Source organism: Desmodus rotundus, chromosome 4 (assembly GCF_022682495.2).
Source record: "Desmodus rotundus isolate HL8 chromosome 4, HLdesRot8A.1, whole genome shotgun sequence".
Lineage (NCBI taxonomy): Eukaryota > Metazoa > Chordata > Mammalia > Chiroptera > Phyllostomidae > Desmodus > Desmodus rotundus.
In genome coordinates this window covers 35871487-35889602 of record NC_071390.1, presented here as the reverse complement: position 1 = coordinate 35889602, position 18116 = coordinate 35871487, and the positions used below count along the sequence as shown (strand labels likewise).

General features: G+C 39.7%; 1 protein-coding gene across 2 annotated transcripts in view; it reads right to left on the bottom strand.

Moving 5' to 3' along the window:
- BICC1 (BicC family RNA binding protein 1) overlaps positions 1–18116 on the bottom strand; it is a 266319-nt gene that overhangs the window by 164591 nt on the left and 83612 nt on the right. For both annotated transcript variants that reach the window (XM_024561219.3, XM_071221225.1), the window contains exon 2: positions 11923–11969. In XM_024561219.3, coding sequence (XP_024416987.2) covers positions 11923–11969 — 47 coding nt within the window. The remainder of the gene's footprint in view (positions 1–11922; positions 11970–18116) is intronic.

Below are 18116 nucleotides of genomic sequence, written 5' to 3'. Positions count from 1 at the left end.
AGCCAAGTAAAACTTAGGCTCTCCAAACCCACCAACCCAAGGAATATGCCCCGGAGCTTCGCAAACAGCACCTCCTATTGACTTACCCAGGAATTTGGACCACTGTCTCAGAAAATCCCATAGAAAAACATAACAGGAAGACGTTCTATTTAAGAAAACAACTTCCAACTATCTGAGTTGAAAGTTTTCTTATTCACAGGGGATCAAGGTTTCCTGGTAACTCCAGAGTAAACAGGCACATGGGAAGTGAAGCTGGGTTTTTTCCCCTCTCAAAAAGTAATTGATGGTGAACTCAAGAAAGAAAACCAAGGAGAAAACACAAAAGCCTCTGTATTTTTGCCTACAGTTGGTTTCATCCCTGGCTAAATTCCTTCATTCCCCACCCATCATCACTTTAACCAGTAAGCAGCAGAAAATCTGAATGACTGATAATCTAAGTTGACAAAAAGTACTAAAAGTGGTAATTGCTAACAAAGGAAAGACATACTTAAATACTTCTAGACAATTTTGATTTCACCAAGAAAAAAAAGGGGGTAATAAAATCTATCTTTCCACCACTTAAAAGTGCCAAAAGGCAGCTCCTTTGAAGAAATTTATATCCAAAGAAATTTAAAAACTGCAAAAGCACTAGTTTAGGACAAGCCACAACTGCTAAATATACAAAATGAGAGCACAACATTCAGGATATTTAGTAATTTAATTCAAGGATCATGTTACTTAAAGAGGCTCAGAGTAACAAAGTGTTCCCCTTAACTACTATTAAGAAAAACAGAAAATGTTTTATACTGTACTGATCTCTCTGCATGTTGGCTGACTACAAACTTCCCACAAAAAGTATAATATTGACTAAAACAACATTAACGTCCATGGCCATGGAGGAGAAAATCATAATATGTAGAATAAAAGTCCATAACAAAATCTTTTTGGAAAATAAGGGCAATACATTCTTTTCCACCTAAGGTATTAATAGCAATGAGCCTATTATTCCTTGAATAATGCTGGCAACTGACTAGCAACTGACTAGCAACAAGAAACACACCCCGAATAAGACTAGCACATTTATACAGTATGTACAGAGAGGGCGTTCATCATACACTGGAACAATGTATGATGTTTTCATGGTGCAGAACACATGGTGTCGCTGCTATATACATATTTTAATGACAGGCTTGTGGAAAGTGCCTTATGTCTTATCTACCAGTACTGCTCCTTTAAAGATCTAATTAATTTCACCACACCAAATTTTGTTAAAGTGAGAATGTATAAAGCTTTTGAAGAAAGGATGATTATGCAATTATTCAAGTCAATGAATGCTGATTATATGTTAGTCTGATTCCTTTTTAAGATTTTATTTATTTTTTAGAGAGGGGGGGAGGGCGGAAGAAGCAAGAGAAACATCCATCTGTTGCCTCCTGTACACACCCCAACCAGGGATGAACCTGCAACACAGGCATGTGCCAGGCATTGAGCTGGCAACCTTCTGCTTTGAGGGATGAAGCCCAACCAACTGAGCCACATGGCTTAGGGCAGTTTTGGTCTGATTCTTAATCACCAGACCTCATCGTGGTTGTCAACTACAGCAGGAGAAGGGAAGAAAACTGCAAGGACACCTGCAGATCCGAACCTGAGACGCATCGCACACTGTGCCAGCTCCAGCGAGGGTGCCTCACTTCTGGCATACCTGTCCTCTCTGCTTTACTCCACGTTCCCTTCCAACGATGGGTTCCTTCTGTTTCCTCACAGCTTCTTCTCCCTTATAAGCCCAGGTTTCCCATGGCCAACTCTGTCCCTCCTGGCTTCTCACTTGACCCATCCTACTTCCCATTCCATTCCCACTACCATCCTAGGTCTTAGTTTCCTAATTTATTAGAGATAAATCACAGTGAGTTTTCAGAGCCAGTCACACAGGTGATGGCCACTGTTGGGTCGGGTGCCCCATCCAGGCCCCTTGGCTGTGGCCAGAAGAGCTGGGCAGCAGAGCTAGGTGGTACAAACTATGGCTCACTCCTCTCCTTCTCCACGTCCCACTGTGTGAGAAGGCAGGCACAGAACCACATAAACGACGAAGCACATAAATTTAAAAGTAGCATTCAGAGACAAAAAGCAAGGTAAGAGTTTAATTAGCCTGAGGATAAATTCTAAAGTACTCTATTTTGCCTACATAAAATGAAAATATTAAACACATCAAGAAAAAGGCTGGACTTTAAACAAACAGAAACAGTCCCAAAATTGAAGAAAAGACCATTCATGGGACAACAACAAATCATTATTTTAAGTTCTGTAGGCAGAAAAGAGGAAAACGTGAGGTACAAACTTCAGAACAACCAACCTTAATGTAATTTTGATATTTTGAGTGTTTAAGCAAAATATGAAGGATAAACCCGTGACATTTTACTGTATTAATTTGTCTCTAGCTTTGTGGTTGTCCCTTTAATGTACCAAATTTACCAAAGCTTTGGACAGAATTTCTCTCATTATGGAAGCCTAGCCCACTCAAAAGTGCATGACTGATTTAAAGAAAATAATTTATGTTTTATTAACAATAGTCAAACAAAGTCAAAACAGCACTCTTCAAGTCCTGGCTGCCACAAACTAGCTGTCCCACCTTGAAAAACACTCAATCTGAAATTACTCCTATTGTTGTCTAGAAGAAAAACACACCACCACCACATCCAGCTCTCATACGCACTGATTCTTCTGTGAACCCGGTGCAAATCAGTAAAGCTTAAAGCTCCTTATTAAATGTCATAGTGTCCACTTAAGCCACACTATGAGGCATGGCACAGACCCCCTCATATATGGCCTACCATCCTGTGGCCGGTAACCTCCATCCTAGATAACCCTATGGAGTCCCCAGAGAAGAAAACCAATCGTACAAGAGTTCCGACTGTTACGTCACACAACCAGGTGAAATCTTTGAGAGGGATGCGTGCCACAGTTTCATATGCTGGGAACCATTACTGCCACATGGTCTACAAGCCCAATGTCAAGGCAAGAGCTTAGAGTGAGAGACAGAACATGTGAGTTGTATCTAAGTGGGTCTTTACCTGCCAGTCTGAAATGAGGTCTCCTTATTTTCTATTATGTACCTAGCAATGACATTGGAGCCAACCTTTCCTCTTCAGTTGGATGAAATGCCAATTCTTTGTGCCTGTAACCAATTCACAGTGCCTGAGTATTATACAATCTTTGGCTACTTCTGGATCACACGCATACTGCAGGTATCATGGCCTCACTGTCCGTAACTCCACTGGTCAGGCTACATCTAAAACATCGCACTGCTGCCACATTTAAAATGGGACACTGATCTTGCTCCTGGCAGTCAAAAAAATGGTAAGGGGTCTGAACATTAAGTCCTGTGATAAATAAGTATCTTTAGTCTGAAGAAAAGAAGGCATAGAGATGTAAAAACTATCTTCAAATTTTCCTGTAACTCCAAATGGCAAAACAAGGGCAAACGGATTAAAAAGGGAGGGAGGATTTTCTAAAAATCAGCACTAAGTTGCCTTGTGTATATCTGAAACCTCTTTTGTCTTTATAGCTGTTGCAGGTGACACAGAGGGTTCCTGGGCACTTGACCGGAAGCAGGACCAGAGGACCTCTTAGACTTCTTTTGTGCTCTATGCATTGGCAAGAATTCATGAATCCGTGGGCAACCACAGCCTACCTTAGCCCTTATGATCCGCTTTTCTCCATGAGGCGGTTTTAAAAGTAATAGAGGTTCCCTATAGAAAACTTCAGAGAAAGGATAAAAATCAAAGGATAATCTCATCACTGAGACAGTCACTTAATATTTTGGCATAATTTCTGCCCCAGTCATTTTTCTAGTGATAAATATAGGCGTAACAACATTTGAATCAAACTGTTCACATGCCTTTCTCATTTTTTGCATTTACATGATAATCAACTTCCCAATCATTAAATATTTATAAAAGACCATGACTTTTAATGCCTACATACTAACCCAAAGTTTGGATATAGTATATTCCAAACATTACAGTAAGCACTTAGGTCATTTTTAACTTATTAAATTATTACAAATAATACCACAATGACTATCCTTACCCATTCATCTTCAGACACATTTCTGATAATGTTCTATGTTCATACAAGACTGAATCTGTCTTATGCATCCTTAGATATAATAATAATCTGAATCATAATTAAATATGCACACGTACACAGACTACCAAAGCAAACACAGAGCTCCTGTGATTGAAACTAATCACCAAACTTTATCCTTCCTCAAAAATGGTTATCTTAAAGACTTGCTTCTGATCCAACAGAAATATATACACTTATACATTATCAGTTCATTAGTGTAACTTGGGTTTCTCTATGTAAAGAGAAAATTGTTCTGAAATCTTAGTATCAACCATGAATAACGATGTTTGTATCTTAATATTGTTCAATTAAGACAAATTCTGATAACTACAAGACTTCAGAGATTCAGAAATTTCAGAATTAAGAAAACCTATTCAGTGAGAGCATTTTACAAAATAACATACAAGGCTTTTTAAACAAAGACCAGTAAATGATTTAACTGGACCTTCCCACAGTCATCCTACCCCAGGCAGACTCTATGCCGCTATTTAATCCACAATCCTGACTGTGACCCTTCTTAAAAGCCCTATTTTGATAACTTTAGTTTGATTTTCCACATGATCCAATGCTTTGAGTTTGGTTTCAAGAAGAAAGAAGACCATTTTAACTATTAACAAGTCAACTTTCATCAGATATTGACTTAAAATTATTATTCACCTTAAAAAACTGTAGTAGTGCCTTGGTTGGTATGGTTCTGTTGGTTGGAGTGTCGTACCATAAACCAAAAGGTCGCAGGTTCGATTCCAAGTCAGGACACATGCCTGGCTTGTGGCTTCAGTCCCCTATCGGGCACATACAAGAGGCAACCGATGGATGTTTCTCTCTCACACCGATGTCTCCTTCTCTTCTCTCTCTCTCCCCCTCCCTCCCCCCACCACCCCCTCTCAAATCAGTAGGCATGTCCTCTGGTGAGGATAAAAAAATTCTACATAAAAACCTGTAGTAGCAATTAGGGTGTATTCACTACCATCAAACACACTTTTTAAAGGGCTCTCAATGACATCTTCTACTTTCATGGTTGCAGAAAGTAATAAAACAGCAAATGTGATCGTGTGATTTTCACAGAGCAGTTGTGTGAAGTCACTGCCAAAATAAAAACCAAGCGTATAACACTGACAGAACTCCAGAGCGGCACGCAGCACGCGTGAGAATGCAGTCTGACCCCGGGCTTCTCACGTTCACGGAGCACAAACGGGGGACTCAGGCGCAAGAGCATGCAGGGTGAGCAAATCACTAAGGCTTTTTCTTTTTTTTTCTGAAGTTTACCTATTTAAAATTAACTAATTCAGAATTTGTAGTAATTCAGAGTATAATGAATTGAGGTTCACTTGTGTTCTTTTGAAGGACTCTCTAAAAGTGTAAAGAAATCATCCTCAGATTAAAGCATAGTTATGCTATGTAACACAATTTCTTAAAAATCTAAACTGTTAATTTTAATGGTAATAAGTAAAGCAAACTTGGTAGCCATTCATCCTGGAAGCAAACTGTGTTTGTTACTTTATTTTGCTCAATAATAATAAATTCACATTTCTTTTGAGAATTTCTTAATTCAGACAGTTCATTATCAAGCTAACCTTCTTTAATTCTGTGAATTTTAGGGAGCGATTAGACTTTTAATCATGTTTCTATATATTGGTAGGCTTTTTATTAAGCAAATGCACATTTTGTCCAGAAATTTTAATTAAATATTTTTATATATTATTATGCTCAATCTCATGACCCAGAAACCAACACTTGACTACTTGGTTCAGCTGTTCCCATGCTAAGGGCATGTAACAGCCACACCCTTACACAACCTGACACCTGCTGCTGGTGGACTGCTCACTAACCCGTGTTTGCCAGGCTCCTGATAGAAGGCAGAGCAAATGATTAGATATAAAATAGGGTCAGTTCTTATCCTTAACACCATTCTAGAACAGGATCAGACAATCTGCATTTTTGGATTGTTCCCTTCTTCCAGGTGTTATACGTGTTCAGGTATTCCTAGGTAGCCAGACCAAGGGAAGCGTGATCACAGATTCTCACACTGAAACTTACTCTCAGGGCCATAATGGAATAAGAACTCAGGGTCCCTGAATGTCAGTTTTAAGGCCTAACTATCCATTAGTGATGACATCCACTGGAAATAACCTTTGCCTACGTTTGGAATCAACCCTGTATTTCTGCATAGCCTTCTCAGCACATCTTCGGAACCATGACGTCGAATACTCTTCTACATGCACACACACACACACACACACACCCTTCAGTAACATTTAAATTGTGAACCACGTGAGTGCATTACTTATTGAAACAAATACTAAGATTAAAACTTTAAAATACCCTAATTTCACCCTGACTGGTGTTGCTCAGTGGGTTGGGCATCGTCTAGAAAAGGGAAAGGTCACAGGTTCAGTTCCTGGTTGGGGCACATGCCTGGGTTGTGGGCCAGGTCCCCAGATGGGGACATGAGAAAGGCAATCAACTGATGTTTCATTATGTTTCTCTCTCTCTCCTTCTCCCTTCCTTCTCCTTTCTCTAGAATCAATAAATAAAATCTTTTTTAAAAAAAGTACTAATTTTATTTATATCCAACTTGACTTAAAATGTTTAAGCAGAAAGACTCGGCATAAAAAAAAAAAGTATACCATGGGCTATAGTTTACTGAATTCATCTTGAAATAATTTAAAATTATTTCTACTACCAAAGGAGTGTGTTCTATTCAACATACACAAAATAGTGGCCAGGGGAGAAAGTTGAAGCAATTTTATTTAAAGTGGAGGTTTCTGCCTCCCCTTCAGTAAAAAGATCCAAGCGGACCCCACCTAAGACCACCTAGTACACTCATTTTGAGGAACAGATGAAAGCAAATATTCCTCCTAGCCATTCTCACGAGAAGAAAATACTTGCTACTTTCCAGTCTCAAAATAACAAAACTAATGTTTTCCGAAGAAGGATAAGTTTGAAGGTAGTAAAAATATACCACATAAACCACTAAACTCTATCTTATTTATATCAGCCATACTGTTAGCCTTTGTGAAAGCCATAGTTTATAGGTCGGTGTTGCAAGCCTACATATTTTAAGAGCATAAAACATCCCCACATTTAAAATATGCGCTGTGTACTCTGTGGAGAAAGCATGTATATAACCCAATGCAATGGAAAATTGGCTTTCTTCAATTATGATGCTGACTGTATTTTGTCTTCTCCAGCCATTGGGATTCGAGGTTCCTAAAGCATTTTTGCTTTGATGAGTCACATCTGTAATACAATCACTATACCCCTCCCCACCTAATATACTGCAACACATTTTCCCCTCCAAGATCTGGCCATAGTCATTTCACAAGAGGAAAAAAAAAAGAACTGATTAAAAGGAAACAGGACAGACAGTGAGTAAGCCATGAACAACTGCCCAAAGCACTGCAAAAGCCAGATCATTTCCATGTGTTTCAATTAAGGCCGCCATGAGTGGTGGACAAAGAACTAGAGAGAATACTGATAAAGTTGTATCCGTTCCCTCCCTTTGTCAGTGTAGTTAGAGGCAAAGAATAAGTACAATTACTGGGCAACTTACGAAGCTTTCACATAGGAAAGCATTTGGAATAAAGCTAATGCAAAAAGTCTATTTGTAATCTCATCAGCCGATCAGAGCATATTAAAAAGCACTTTATTCGCACACTTCTAATATGGGCAGAAAGGACTACAGTTGTATAAGCAGTAGTGTCTTTCAAAGGTAGGGTAACAATTAGATTTTTTTCACTTTCTTACATGTCAATTATATATTTATTTTAGACAATTTCGAAATGACTTGTAATAAGAAAAAAACAGATTTGGCACAAATGACTAGGCAGTTAAAATCTACAAATCGAATTGAGTATCAAAATGTAATAAATAACATTTACAGTTTTGGCAAATTCTTCTGGTTATAGTAAACTTTCCTACAAAATCATTTCCTCCGTTAAAGGGTGTTAGAGGTTGAACTCTGCCACCCCCAAATTCCCATGGCAAGATCCTAACCCCGCTACCTCTGCACATGGCCTTATTTGGAAACAGTCACTACAGATGTAATTAATGAATGGTGAGGTGCGATCACTAGGGTGAGCCCTAATCCAGTATGACTGGTGTCCTTATAAAACGAGGAAATTTGGACACAGAGACACACACAGAGAAAACTTCACATGAAGATGAAGGCGGAGACCAGGATGGCACTCTGTCACAGGACAAAGAGGGAAACATTCTCTCTCAGAGCCTTCAGAAGGAACTAACCCTGTTGCACCTTCCTCTTGGACTTCTAGCCTCCAGAACTGCGAGACAACAAAATTTTGTTTTTGAAGCCACCCAGTTTGTTGAACATTTTTACAGAAGCCCTAACAAAGTAATATAAAAGATTTCAAAGGCACACAAAGACATAAAACTTTAACCACATACGTTTTTCCTAACAATCTTTTGCTACATAGTGCTTACAAAATCCCTATGTTCCTCTTCCTCTTTCCACCCCCATTGCTACAGTTATATAAGGCCCCGTAAATAAGTTTTCTCCAAGGGAATGTGAGAAGAGGTGACATATGCCACATCCAGCCCTGACCCTTAAGACCATGGCCCACCTCCTCCACATTCTCTTGTTCTGCACCAGCTCACACTTGGACATGGCGACCCACCTTCAACTGTACAGATGAGGCCCATGACTTAAGGAACAGCAGAGCAACTTCGCAGAAGGCATCTGGGTCTCTCACTGACAGTATGGGACAATGCCACCCACCAAGTGGGAAGACTCACCTTAGACTGTTACGTGAAAGTAAAATAACTCTGTTCCTTAAAGCCACTGTATTATTGGGTTTCTCTGCTCTAACTGGCTCGTTTTTTGCCCTAACAGAGTGTCAGGGGAAATAAAATGTTTCAAACACGTGCAGTAAAACAGTACGTAGAAAACCAGGTAGATCTCTGAAACAATAACTAGGACTGAATGGGAAAAGCTTATGTGTACAGACAGTAAGCTGAACTACAATTACAGCTTCAAATTTAAGACAATGTATTTGATGATCTTAGTAGTTGGCAAACTACAGTTACCGGTAAACCCTTTGTGGAAACCTACCAATTTGTATTCTTAAAGATATTTTTAATTTTCTTTCATTTTTTAATTTCAAAAGTTTTTCAGTGAGAATATTTAATCTAGGTTAATAATTATGTCGCTACAATTCTACATATATTTTAAAGGTACAAAAGAAAAATGAAGTAACATATAAAAAGTTTCACACTCCTCCTCCAATATACTCTTTACAGAGAGACAGTACGAAGCTGGAAAGGTATCCTTCCAGACTTAAACATTTCTTTTAAATAATAAGGGTAGTCAAATTTCAAACTCAGCTCAAGAGAGGTTTCAATTTTGCTTTGTGACACACACCTAGTGTCAAAGCCAAAACACATTCTAATATGCATATAGAGCCCTTGAATTTTCATCACTCTGGAAACAGAAAAGTATTTTTCAAAGATGCTAATGACCAGCAATATGGCCTCTTTCTTGTTCTTAAATGTTTCCCCAAATGTCATTATGTGAAACTGGAATACGTGTGACCAGAAGAAAGTTCCTGGAGAACAATTCAATACTTCTCCATTACTTCATTCTACTGCAGATGAACCATAATGTCTATTTCTGTCTGGTCAAAACACTGAAAATTACTCTTCTGGAATCTGGGATGTTTGCCTTTAAGTTGCAGGGTTTTTTCCAGAGTAAGTGTCCCAGTCCTATATGGACACTTGTCTATCAGGAAGACACTTTCTAACGAACTGAAAAAGAAAATGAGGAGATAAAAACTATTCTCGTTTAGTTGTTCAGGAACCTCATTAACCTGTAACCAAGAACAGATCTGCAATTCTAACCCATAGTTTGTGGGACACACATGTTCCTGGATTCAAACATGTGTTTCCATTTAAACTGCTGGAATGTATATATGGCTCCACCAAGAGTGATAAATGTTAGCAAATCTTCTAAGAATGAAGGTCCTTTATGACCACATACACTGTGTTTTGATTCAGCTTTTAAAATGTCTGAGTCATACAAAGCTCAATAGTCTGCTTTTTACATCTATCTGCAAGTTAAAGAAAATGAAAAAAAAATCCTTCCACAGATATCATCTATGTTTCCCATCACAGCCAACCCAAGGCAAGCCTGAATATCTGTCCCTTGTCTTCTGTCTTCTTCCCCTTGTGGCAAGACTGCCCCAGCTAAAGGCAGGGCATTCCGAAATGCCCAAGGACTAAGGACAAGTTGGATACTAACCAATGTCAGATATTGCCAAGTAAAGGGCTTCAGGCATAGCATATAAACTTCAACAGCATGAACCTAAAGCAGGGATGGAAAACTGTGGTCTGGCACATGCTATTTGGCCCACCCAGCATTTTCAATTTTTTAAAATTTAAATCCCTTTAGGAAATCCATCCCCACCCCCCCTACTGAAAGAAGGCACTTCATCATATAGGATACTGTAGCTCACCTTGCACTATGAACCCCTAATATGTTGTATACCAGCCAAACATTTGAAGTATGAATGCCACATAAGTTCTTCCACCTCTGAGCCTCCTTACATTCTGGGTCTTTCAATCCACCCAAGCCTACCTCTTCCCGTGGCTAACTTCTACTCTTCTGAAGACCTCACGGAAGCCCTCTCTAATCTCCCAAAGTCCCAGTTAAGTGCTTAATCCTCTATGGCCCCAGACTCTCCTGCTATTTCTGTGATCATATCACCAGACACCAGACTAATTCCTTTAGGGCAGGGCTGATGCTGTGCTCGTTTTGGCCTCTCCAGTGTGTAGCACACAGCAGGTGGTAAATAAATATTTTCAGAATGAAGAAATGGCAATATAAGTATCTGCTCTGAAAATATTTGCTTTTAATACTCTTGGCAGAGTATGCAGATGAATGATGAGATAGACAAAAAAAAAAAGTAGATCACACAGAAGGCAAGAGAATAAAGAGGCTTGTAAAGGCCACGTCTGGTTACACATAGGTGCTTTCCAAAGGCTTGATGACCCTCTACAGCAGTATTTAATCTCCTACATGGTTGCTGCTATATTTTTACTCTTCCCTACCCTTGAGGTAACTGTACATTTGTTCCTACACACGTTTTCTAGATCCCAAACAGCAAAGATACTAACACTATAAATCCGAATAAATAAAGAGGAACATGAGCCTGAACCAATTTCTTGGACACAGCTGGCATCTTCCCTTATATAACACATTTATTTTAAGAAATAAAGCTGATTAGAATTAATCAACTCTTCTTCCTAGTTTCTCCTATTCATTTTTTAATCAGCTCCACTCCTATTTCCCTTTGCTATATATGACTGGCCAGACTGTCTTCACTGAAGATCACGACTTTCAGAGGACACCCCAGGACAGAACTGACATGGTTACCAACTGTGAGCAAGTAGGTCCAAAGGCGCATCTTAGTGGATTACATTATCCGCCCACAGTTATGCTTACTGGAAATGAGGAAAGCTTTGAGGGGATTCCTTCTCTCTACCTCTGAGGTCAGGAATGTGTGTGGGGAAGAAGAAAATAGGGAGCAAGAGTAAAAGGAGACAATCAGGACAACACATTTGGCAGCCCTCCTTGTCTCCGAGCAAAAACTTCATCAAGTTTGCCGAGAAGGAGCCTTTTCACACAGGTGCAGTGACAAACAGAGGCCCACCCTTTCCAAGCCCTGAGCACCTCCAGCTGTCTCATCAAGAGCCCATCTCCTTTCACAGGAAAGGAGTGCTTTCAGGAGCTTCTACTGTAGCTAGTGAGACAGGTACCTTTCTCCATAATTATCGCCAAGGCAGGAGTAAAAAGCAACTTACCTTTTGAAAAAAGTCTTCCCCACTTTTGCCTTTTCCTTCAGCAGCAGCTGTAAATAAAAATGTAAACATTTAAAATAGTTTCTTTTTTTTTCAACCTATGTACTCAAAAACTCTCCAGTGTCAGGTAGGAGAATACCAAGGTAAACAAGATGCCACTTTTGTTCTCCCAAAGCTCAGTGACGGCCAGTCCTCGGGGACACAAACGTGATAAAGAATAAAACACCAATCCAATCCCAATTAAACATCTTTAGATAATTTCCCACTCCTTTCCTGTCTAAAGGACTCACAAATCTCTATGTTCACACATAGATGAGAGTAATCTCCTTCCACAGTTCAGGAACTATATGAACAACAGTAACTACCAATATAATCAGCTGTAGCGCCCTGAGCACTTCCTGTCTGTAATCAATCCCAGGCCCGAGGCTGCCTTTTCACGGGGCTCGTGGAACAGGGCCTGCAGAGCTGTGTCAGTTTTATATTCTGCAATGACTATACACTCTACTTGGCTTTCAGCTGGCATTATATACGCCTGCAATTCACTCCTTCATTGGCTTATATGAAGAGAGAGAGAGAAAACGAGAATTAAACAGTAATGGTGAAGTCACAGACAACAAAACTTCAAGTAAGATTAATTAAGAGGTCGTTGTATTTGAAGTTTTTTTGTATCTAAATGGTGGCCTATAAATACAGGATAAATCCAGTTCTATGTTCAAATGTCTTAAGACTGTTAACATTTTTTCTTTCAATCTGAGAGGAGAGGTGGGACATTTGACTAAAGGGAGAGAAGACAAAAGCCAATAGCATCTTGCTTGCCACAGGCCTCCAAGTGCATCTTTCAGATGGCAAACACCCAACAGGTGTCCGACTGGAACGCAGAGGGACCGTGGTTACCCGGAGCAGCCACCCCTCGCCCAGACAAAGAAAGGAGCTGGGGTGAGAACTCCTGGAACTTGTTAAAATGATTAAAGACCCAAGACGTATGACAGATCAGTCTGTTAGGAGGAGGATTTGAAATTCAAAGAAATTCTCTCTGCCTTCAAAATAATAGGTATTGTTTTTCCACCAACTTTTTAAAAATTACACAGTTAAATACAAGACAAGACACTTACAATTTTGTAAAAATGTGTTTTTTTTCAGCAGGTTTTCATCCAAAAAAGAGAACACAGAGTACAGGCTTCTCTGATTACCAAGGACAATTTGAGGAAATGCATGAAAAATAGCTAAAAAGAAATAAAAAATTAAAAATTGTATTCTAATGTTGGGCAGGCTACATAACACTGCCCACCCCCCAAGGTTGTTCTGGTCCTGATCCCTGGAACTGATCAATTTGTCGCCTCACCTGGCAAAAGGGATTTTGCGGAGGTGACTAAATTAAGAATCTTGAGATGGAAGGATAATCCTGAATTAGCCAGGGGCAGCCGATGTAATCACAAGGGGTCCTCGTGACACTGAAGCTCAGAGTCCAAAAAGGCCACGTGACAACAAAACACTGAAGGCGAAGGGTGTGTGATGACAAAGGGAGAGGCTCAGGGAGGAGAGAGAGACAGGGACACTGTGCTGCCGTCCCTGAAGATGGCAGAGAGGCCTCACGCCAAGGAAACGGATTCTCCTCTAGAGCCTCTGGAGGGAGCAGGCCCTGCCAGCTCCTTGATGCAGCCCAGTGAGGCCCATGTCAGACCTCTGACCTCCAAAACGTGAGATAATGAAGTCACGTTGTGAGCTGCTGTGTCTGTGGCCATTTGTCGCAGCAGCACATACTGCCAATGCCGCTGTAACTTGGCGTTCTGCACACGCACCACACCCATGAGCGGCGTGAACCAAGTATGGACGCTGAGGTGAGCATCTGAGGCACACACTTCCACAAAAAGACCCTATGCAGTTAACTCCACGAATTACGATTTTTCACTCTCTAACTTGGGAGTATATCAGCATTAAAGCCTTTTTAAAAACATTAAATGCAAACTTGAAGAAAAGCAGAGTTTACTCTTTCTAAATAAACTGGCAAATGTGGTGGACCCGAGCTAGAGGGGCCACCCACGCAAGGTAAATGGTCAGGGCCCAAACCCAAAGACACAAACCTAGTATCAACTGCCTTGAAGGAACTTCAGTTCAGCCACCTCCCTGGCTGTCTTTAACTCTAAAGCTAAAAATAGTTTAAAGGGGTCCTAATAAATAACACAACAGCTTGGCAATGAAAACTACATACCAGGGCACAAAGCTGTGAAAAAATTCTATGACATCAAGGAAACTCTTCTTCGAGAAGAAAGTTTAGAATCAAAGATACGGTCAAAGGCTTATCAAGGAAGGCAGATAATCACCCCTTTCACACACACAGAACTCTTAACACAACTTAGAATTCACCAGTTTAAATTTCATGATACAACTATATTTTATCACAGAAACTCCCTTTTGGACACTTATTTTGCTCATGACAAACTCATTACATCACAACCTTGAAATGCCCCTTCATTCCAAATCTGACCAGACTTCACAGAATGGCCATTCAATAGCAGAATGAATAAAAAGGGGGAAATTTCCTTAGTTAGATCCAAACTATAATTAACTATGTTCTAGGAAAACATCTAAAATTTAACCAGAAACCTAAACCTTTTAGCAACCTTATGACTTGAGCGGGAAGAGGAGGCAGGGCGCCCGAAATGGCAAACTTATTAGCACCAAAAATCACTGTCCTTTTTCATTACAAATGTTTACGCTGAGAAACTCCAAATCTGAGTCTGATTTTCTCCTGAATCCTGAGAAGTGGTCATTTCCCAAGCCCACTAGAGCCCTGATAAAAGTTCCTGGCAAGATCATTGTCTCAGGTGGACACCACGGCGGGTCCCAGTCACTGGCACTTTGCAGGGAATGTCCTTATCTAATTCCCAGGTGGCTGGGTCTCCTGCAGGGCTTTTACAGACCACACCCAAGCAAAGCTGTCAAGACCACAGAAGCCAATCTAGAGAGAGCAAAGCAACATTTCACCAGAAGTATCCTCTCTCCACAAACAGGAACACTTCTGTGCCCGAATGTGAGAGTTCAATTCTCAAACTTACTCTAAAATCCTCGGTATCAAAATATCGACTCTGAAGAAGTAAAAGATTGGGGGCGGGGGTGCTTGTAGAATACTTTTTTCTCAATATAAACATAGGCATTTTAAAATGTTCATTTTAGAGACCCAGAAAAGAACACAGAGAAGTTCACTCTTTCACCCCACAAACACGTGTCCTATACTGGCAGAATGAAACAGGCAAGACCATGCCCTCTTTTATACAACCGTCACCCACATGTCCAAAGCCACCCAACTAGTGAGCGAAAGCCAAAATTAAAATTCAGTTCTACTGACAACTTTCCCAAAAGATCTTTTCACAGTCACCACTCTCCCCAAATTAAACTGAATAGGACTGTCATTTAGCTCTTCTCATTCTCGTGCTAAAAAGCGACTCACTTTACTCCTAACCCAACACTAGAGCTAGGCAGCTATACCGTTAGGCCTGAAGAATAAAGGTTGCTTCTAGGGAGTCCATTTGAGAGTTGGATTTCAAGAAAAAATAGGAGGTATGATAATATCTGGATTCAGTGGCTTTCCCTTCAGTATATTTGCAGGGGAAGCATTGCTTGTGAAATGAGCCAACCCCTACTCGATGTCACGACATTCTTTGACCTTTGAAGTCTGATTATATTCTGTGGTATAACAGTTCCATTGAGTCCTCACATTCCTGCACACTGATACACCCTCATCGTTTTTATTCCACAGTAATATAAACACACATAATGATTTAGTAGCCTTTTTCTGTCTTTACAATATGACTTCTGCTTGGTGTTCCAAAATTTAATCGTTTGATTGTATAAACCCTGGATTCTTCTTGCCAATGCAAGCAATTGTCTTTACTTCCATGACACAGAATAAATTATTTCAATACTACTGAAACATGTCTTCATGGGTTGTGCAGGTAAAGCATTTCATATTTTAAGCTGAACAACTCATTTTTTATGTTTATTATAATTTATTCAGTGCTTTGCCATATTTTATTTCATATTTTTGCTTCACAAGAAATATGGGATGGCAAAAGCCACGGCCAATAAAAACAGCAGAAGTTGAAACAGGTGTAAACTATTACAGTCCCCCAAACTTCAGGGGCAAGTCCAGTTAATTACCGAATTAAAGGGGGGGGGAGCTCAATTTTAAATTCTTTGTAGGACACATGGAAACTTGTTTAAATATTCTTTTCATTCTGAAATGCTTTTCCATTATAACACATTAGGATTTATGAAGCCAGATCTACAAGCACAAGGCCTATGCATTTCATACTTGAAACATAGAATGGAAGGTCATTAAATACTCCCTTGATGAGCAATGGGTTTTTCACCCCTGTGGAATCTGAGCAGGAAAAAAACAAGTTCAAATTATAAAACCGATACAGAAATAAATCTTCAAATCTGTACAGATTTAGGGCATTCCTTCCTTTTTTAAAAGACACCCCAACTATAGCACATTTGTAACTAAGAAGGCTACGGTACCTTAAGGTCGCCTGAAAGATAAATTTCTCATCATTACAGAGCCTGATTCTCCTGTAAAAATATTTTACTAAAAATTTAAAACATTCACTTAAGGTAGCAATGCAATCCTTATCCTAAAAGAGCTATGCCATATACTTTATTCTGTATACTTCTGTTTTCAGAAAAGTTTTCTGACAATCTGGCCAATGGCACTGAAAGAGGAACCAACAAAAGATGTAGAAGATGCAATGTCTATATACATCAAGAGAAATTCTTATGTTCATTAATCATATCTAACATTCGAGATGCATGCAAATCTCTGAGAAATTACTGAATAAATAGTAGATCTTAAGCCTATTTTTATTTTTTTTAATGTTTCTTGATTTTCTAAATAAAGAGGAAGAGGGCGAGAGAGAAGCATCAATGTGAAAGAAAAACATCACTTGGCCGCCTCCCATACATGCCCCGACCGGGGATCGAACCCACAACCTAGGTATGTGCCCTGACAGAGAACTGAACCCAACCTTTTGGTGTATAGGACAATGCTGCAGCCAACTGAGCCACACCGGCCTGGTCTAAGCCTATTTTTAAAGTTTCTTCAATTCACAATTAAAATCATTCAAATTCTCTAGACAACTGAAGAACACTTTCAAGTTTAAACTTCAGTAGTGAATAGTGCCATTTGAATATTGTGTATCACAGTAGACGTAAGGATTCTCAGATCTCTTCTTTCCTGAAACTCCCTGCCTGCTTTCCAAGTCCACTGTGAACACATCAAACCTGCCCTGGGGGGAAAAAATCACGTGGCCTGTTGAGAAAAATCAAAAAGAAACAGATAAAAGTTAATGTAACTACTTAAGAATGATTTTCTCCTTCAGTCTAATTTTTTCTTAAATATTGCTTTATTTTTGCAGTTAAAAATTCCCATGTTCAAAACTGCAATAAATTCCCCTGGCTGGTGTGACTCAGTAGACTGAGTGCTGGCCTGTGAACCAAAGGGTCGCTGGTACGATTCCCAGTCAGGGCACATGCCTGGGCTGCAGGCCAGGCCTCCAGTAGGGGGTGCGTGAGAGGCAACCACACATTGATGTTTCTCTCATTCTCCCTCCCTTCCCCTCTCTCTAAAAATAAATAAATAAAAATCTTTTTAAAAATGCAATAAGTTGTATGAGGAGAATGTAAGACAGGATGTATGGAATCATCTCAGTTCTACAGGTAAGTAGGTATGTGTGTATTACACATAGGGTATATGGCAGAAAAAAAACTATCAACACCAAAATGTTAACAATTGTTATTTGAGTGGTAAAATTACTGGATCATTTATCACTGTCTCCTTTGTGTTGTCCAGAATGCTTTAAATAGCTTGAACTTTTTAATTAAATCAAAGTCATTTTAAATCCTTCTTCTTGTCTGAGAGTGAACCGAATTTTACCATTACTGGTTTGTCATAGTATCATTTTCAGTCCACAGCACATAAAACAATCCAGCAAAAGTCTGAAGGTCAGAGGTGGATATAAGCTACCTAAAAAGACAGAATGACTAATGCACTATCAGAGATGAATAACGGACAGCCAATAAAACCACACCAAGTGCAGAACACCACAGGCCTCAATTAACCCAGCACCTTCGAGACTGATGTACTGACTTTCTGCAACTCTCAGTGGAGACATTTTAACAACTTAGGCCTAGAATAAGAA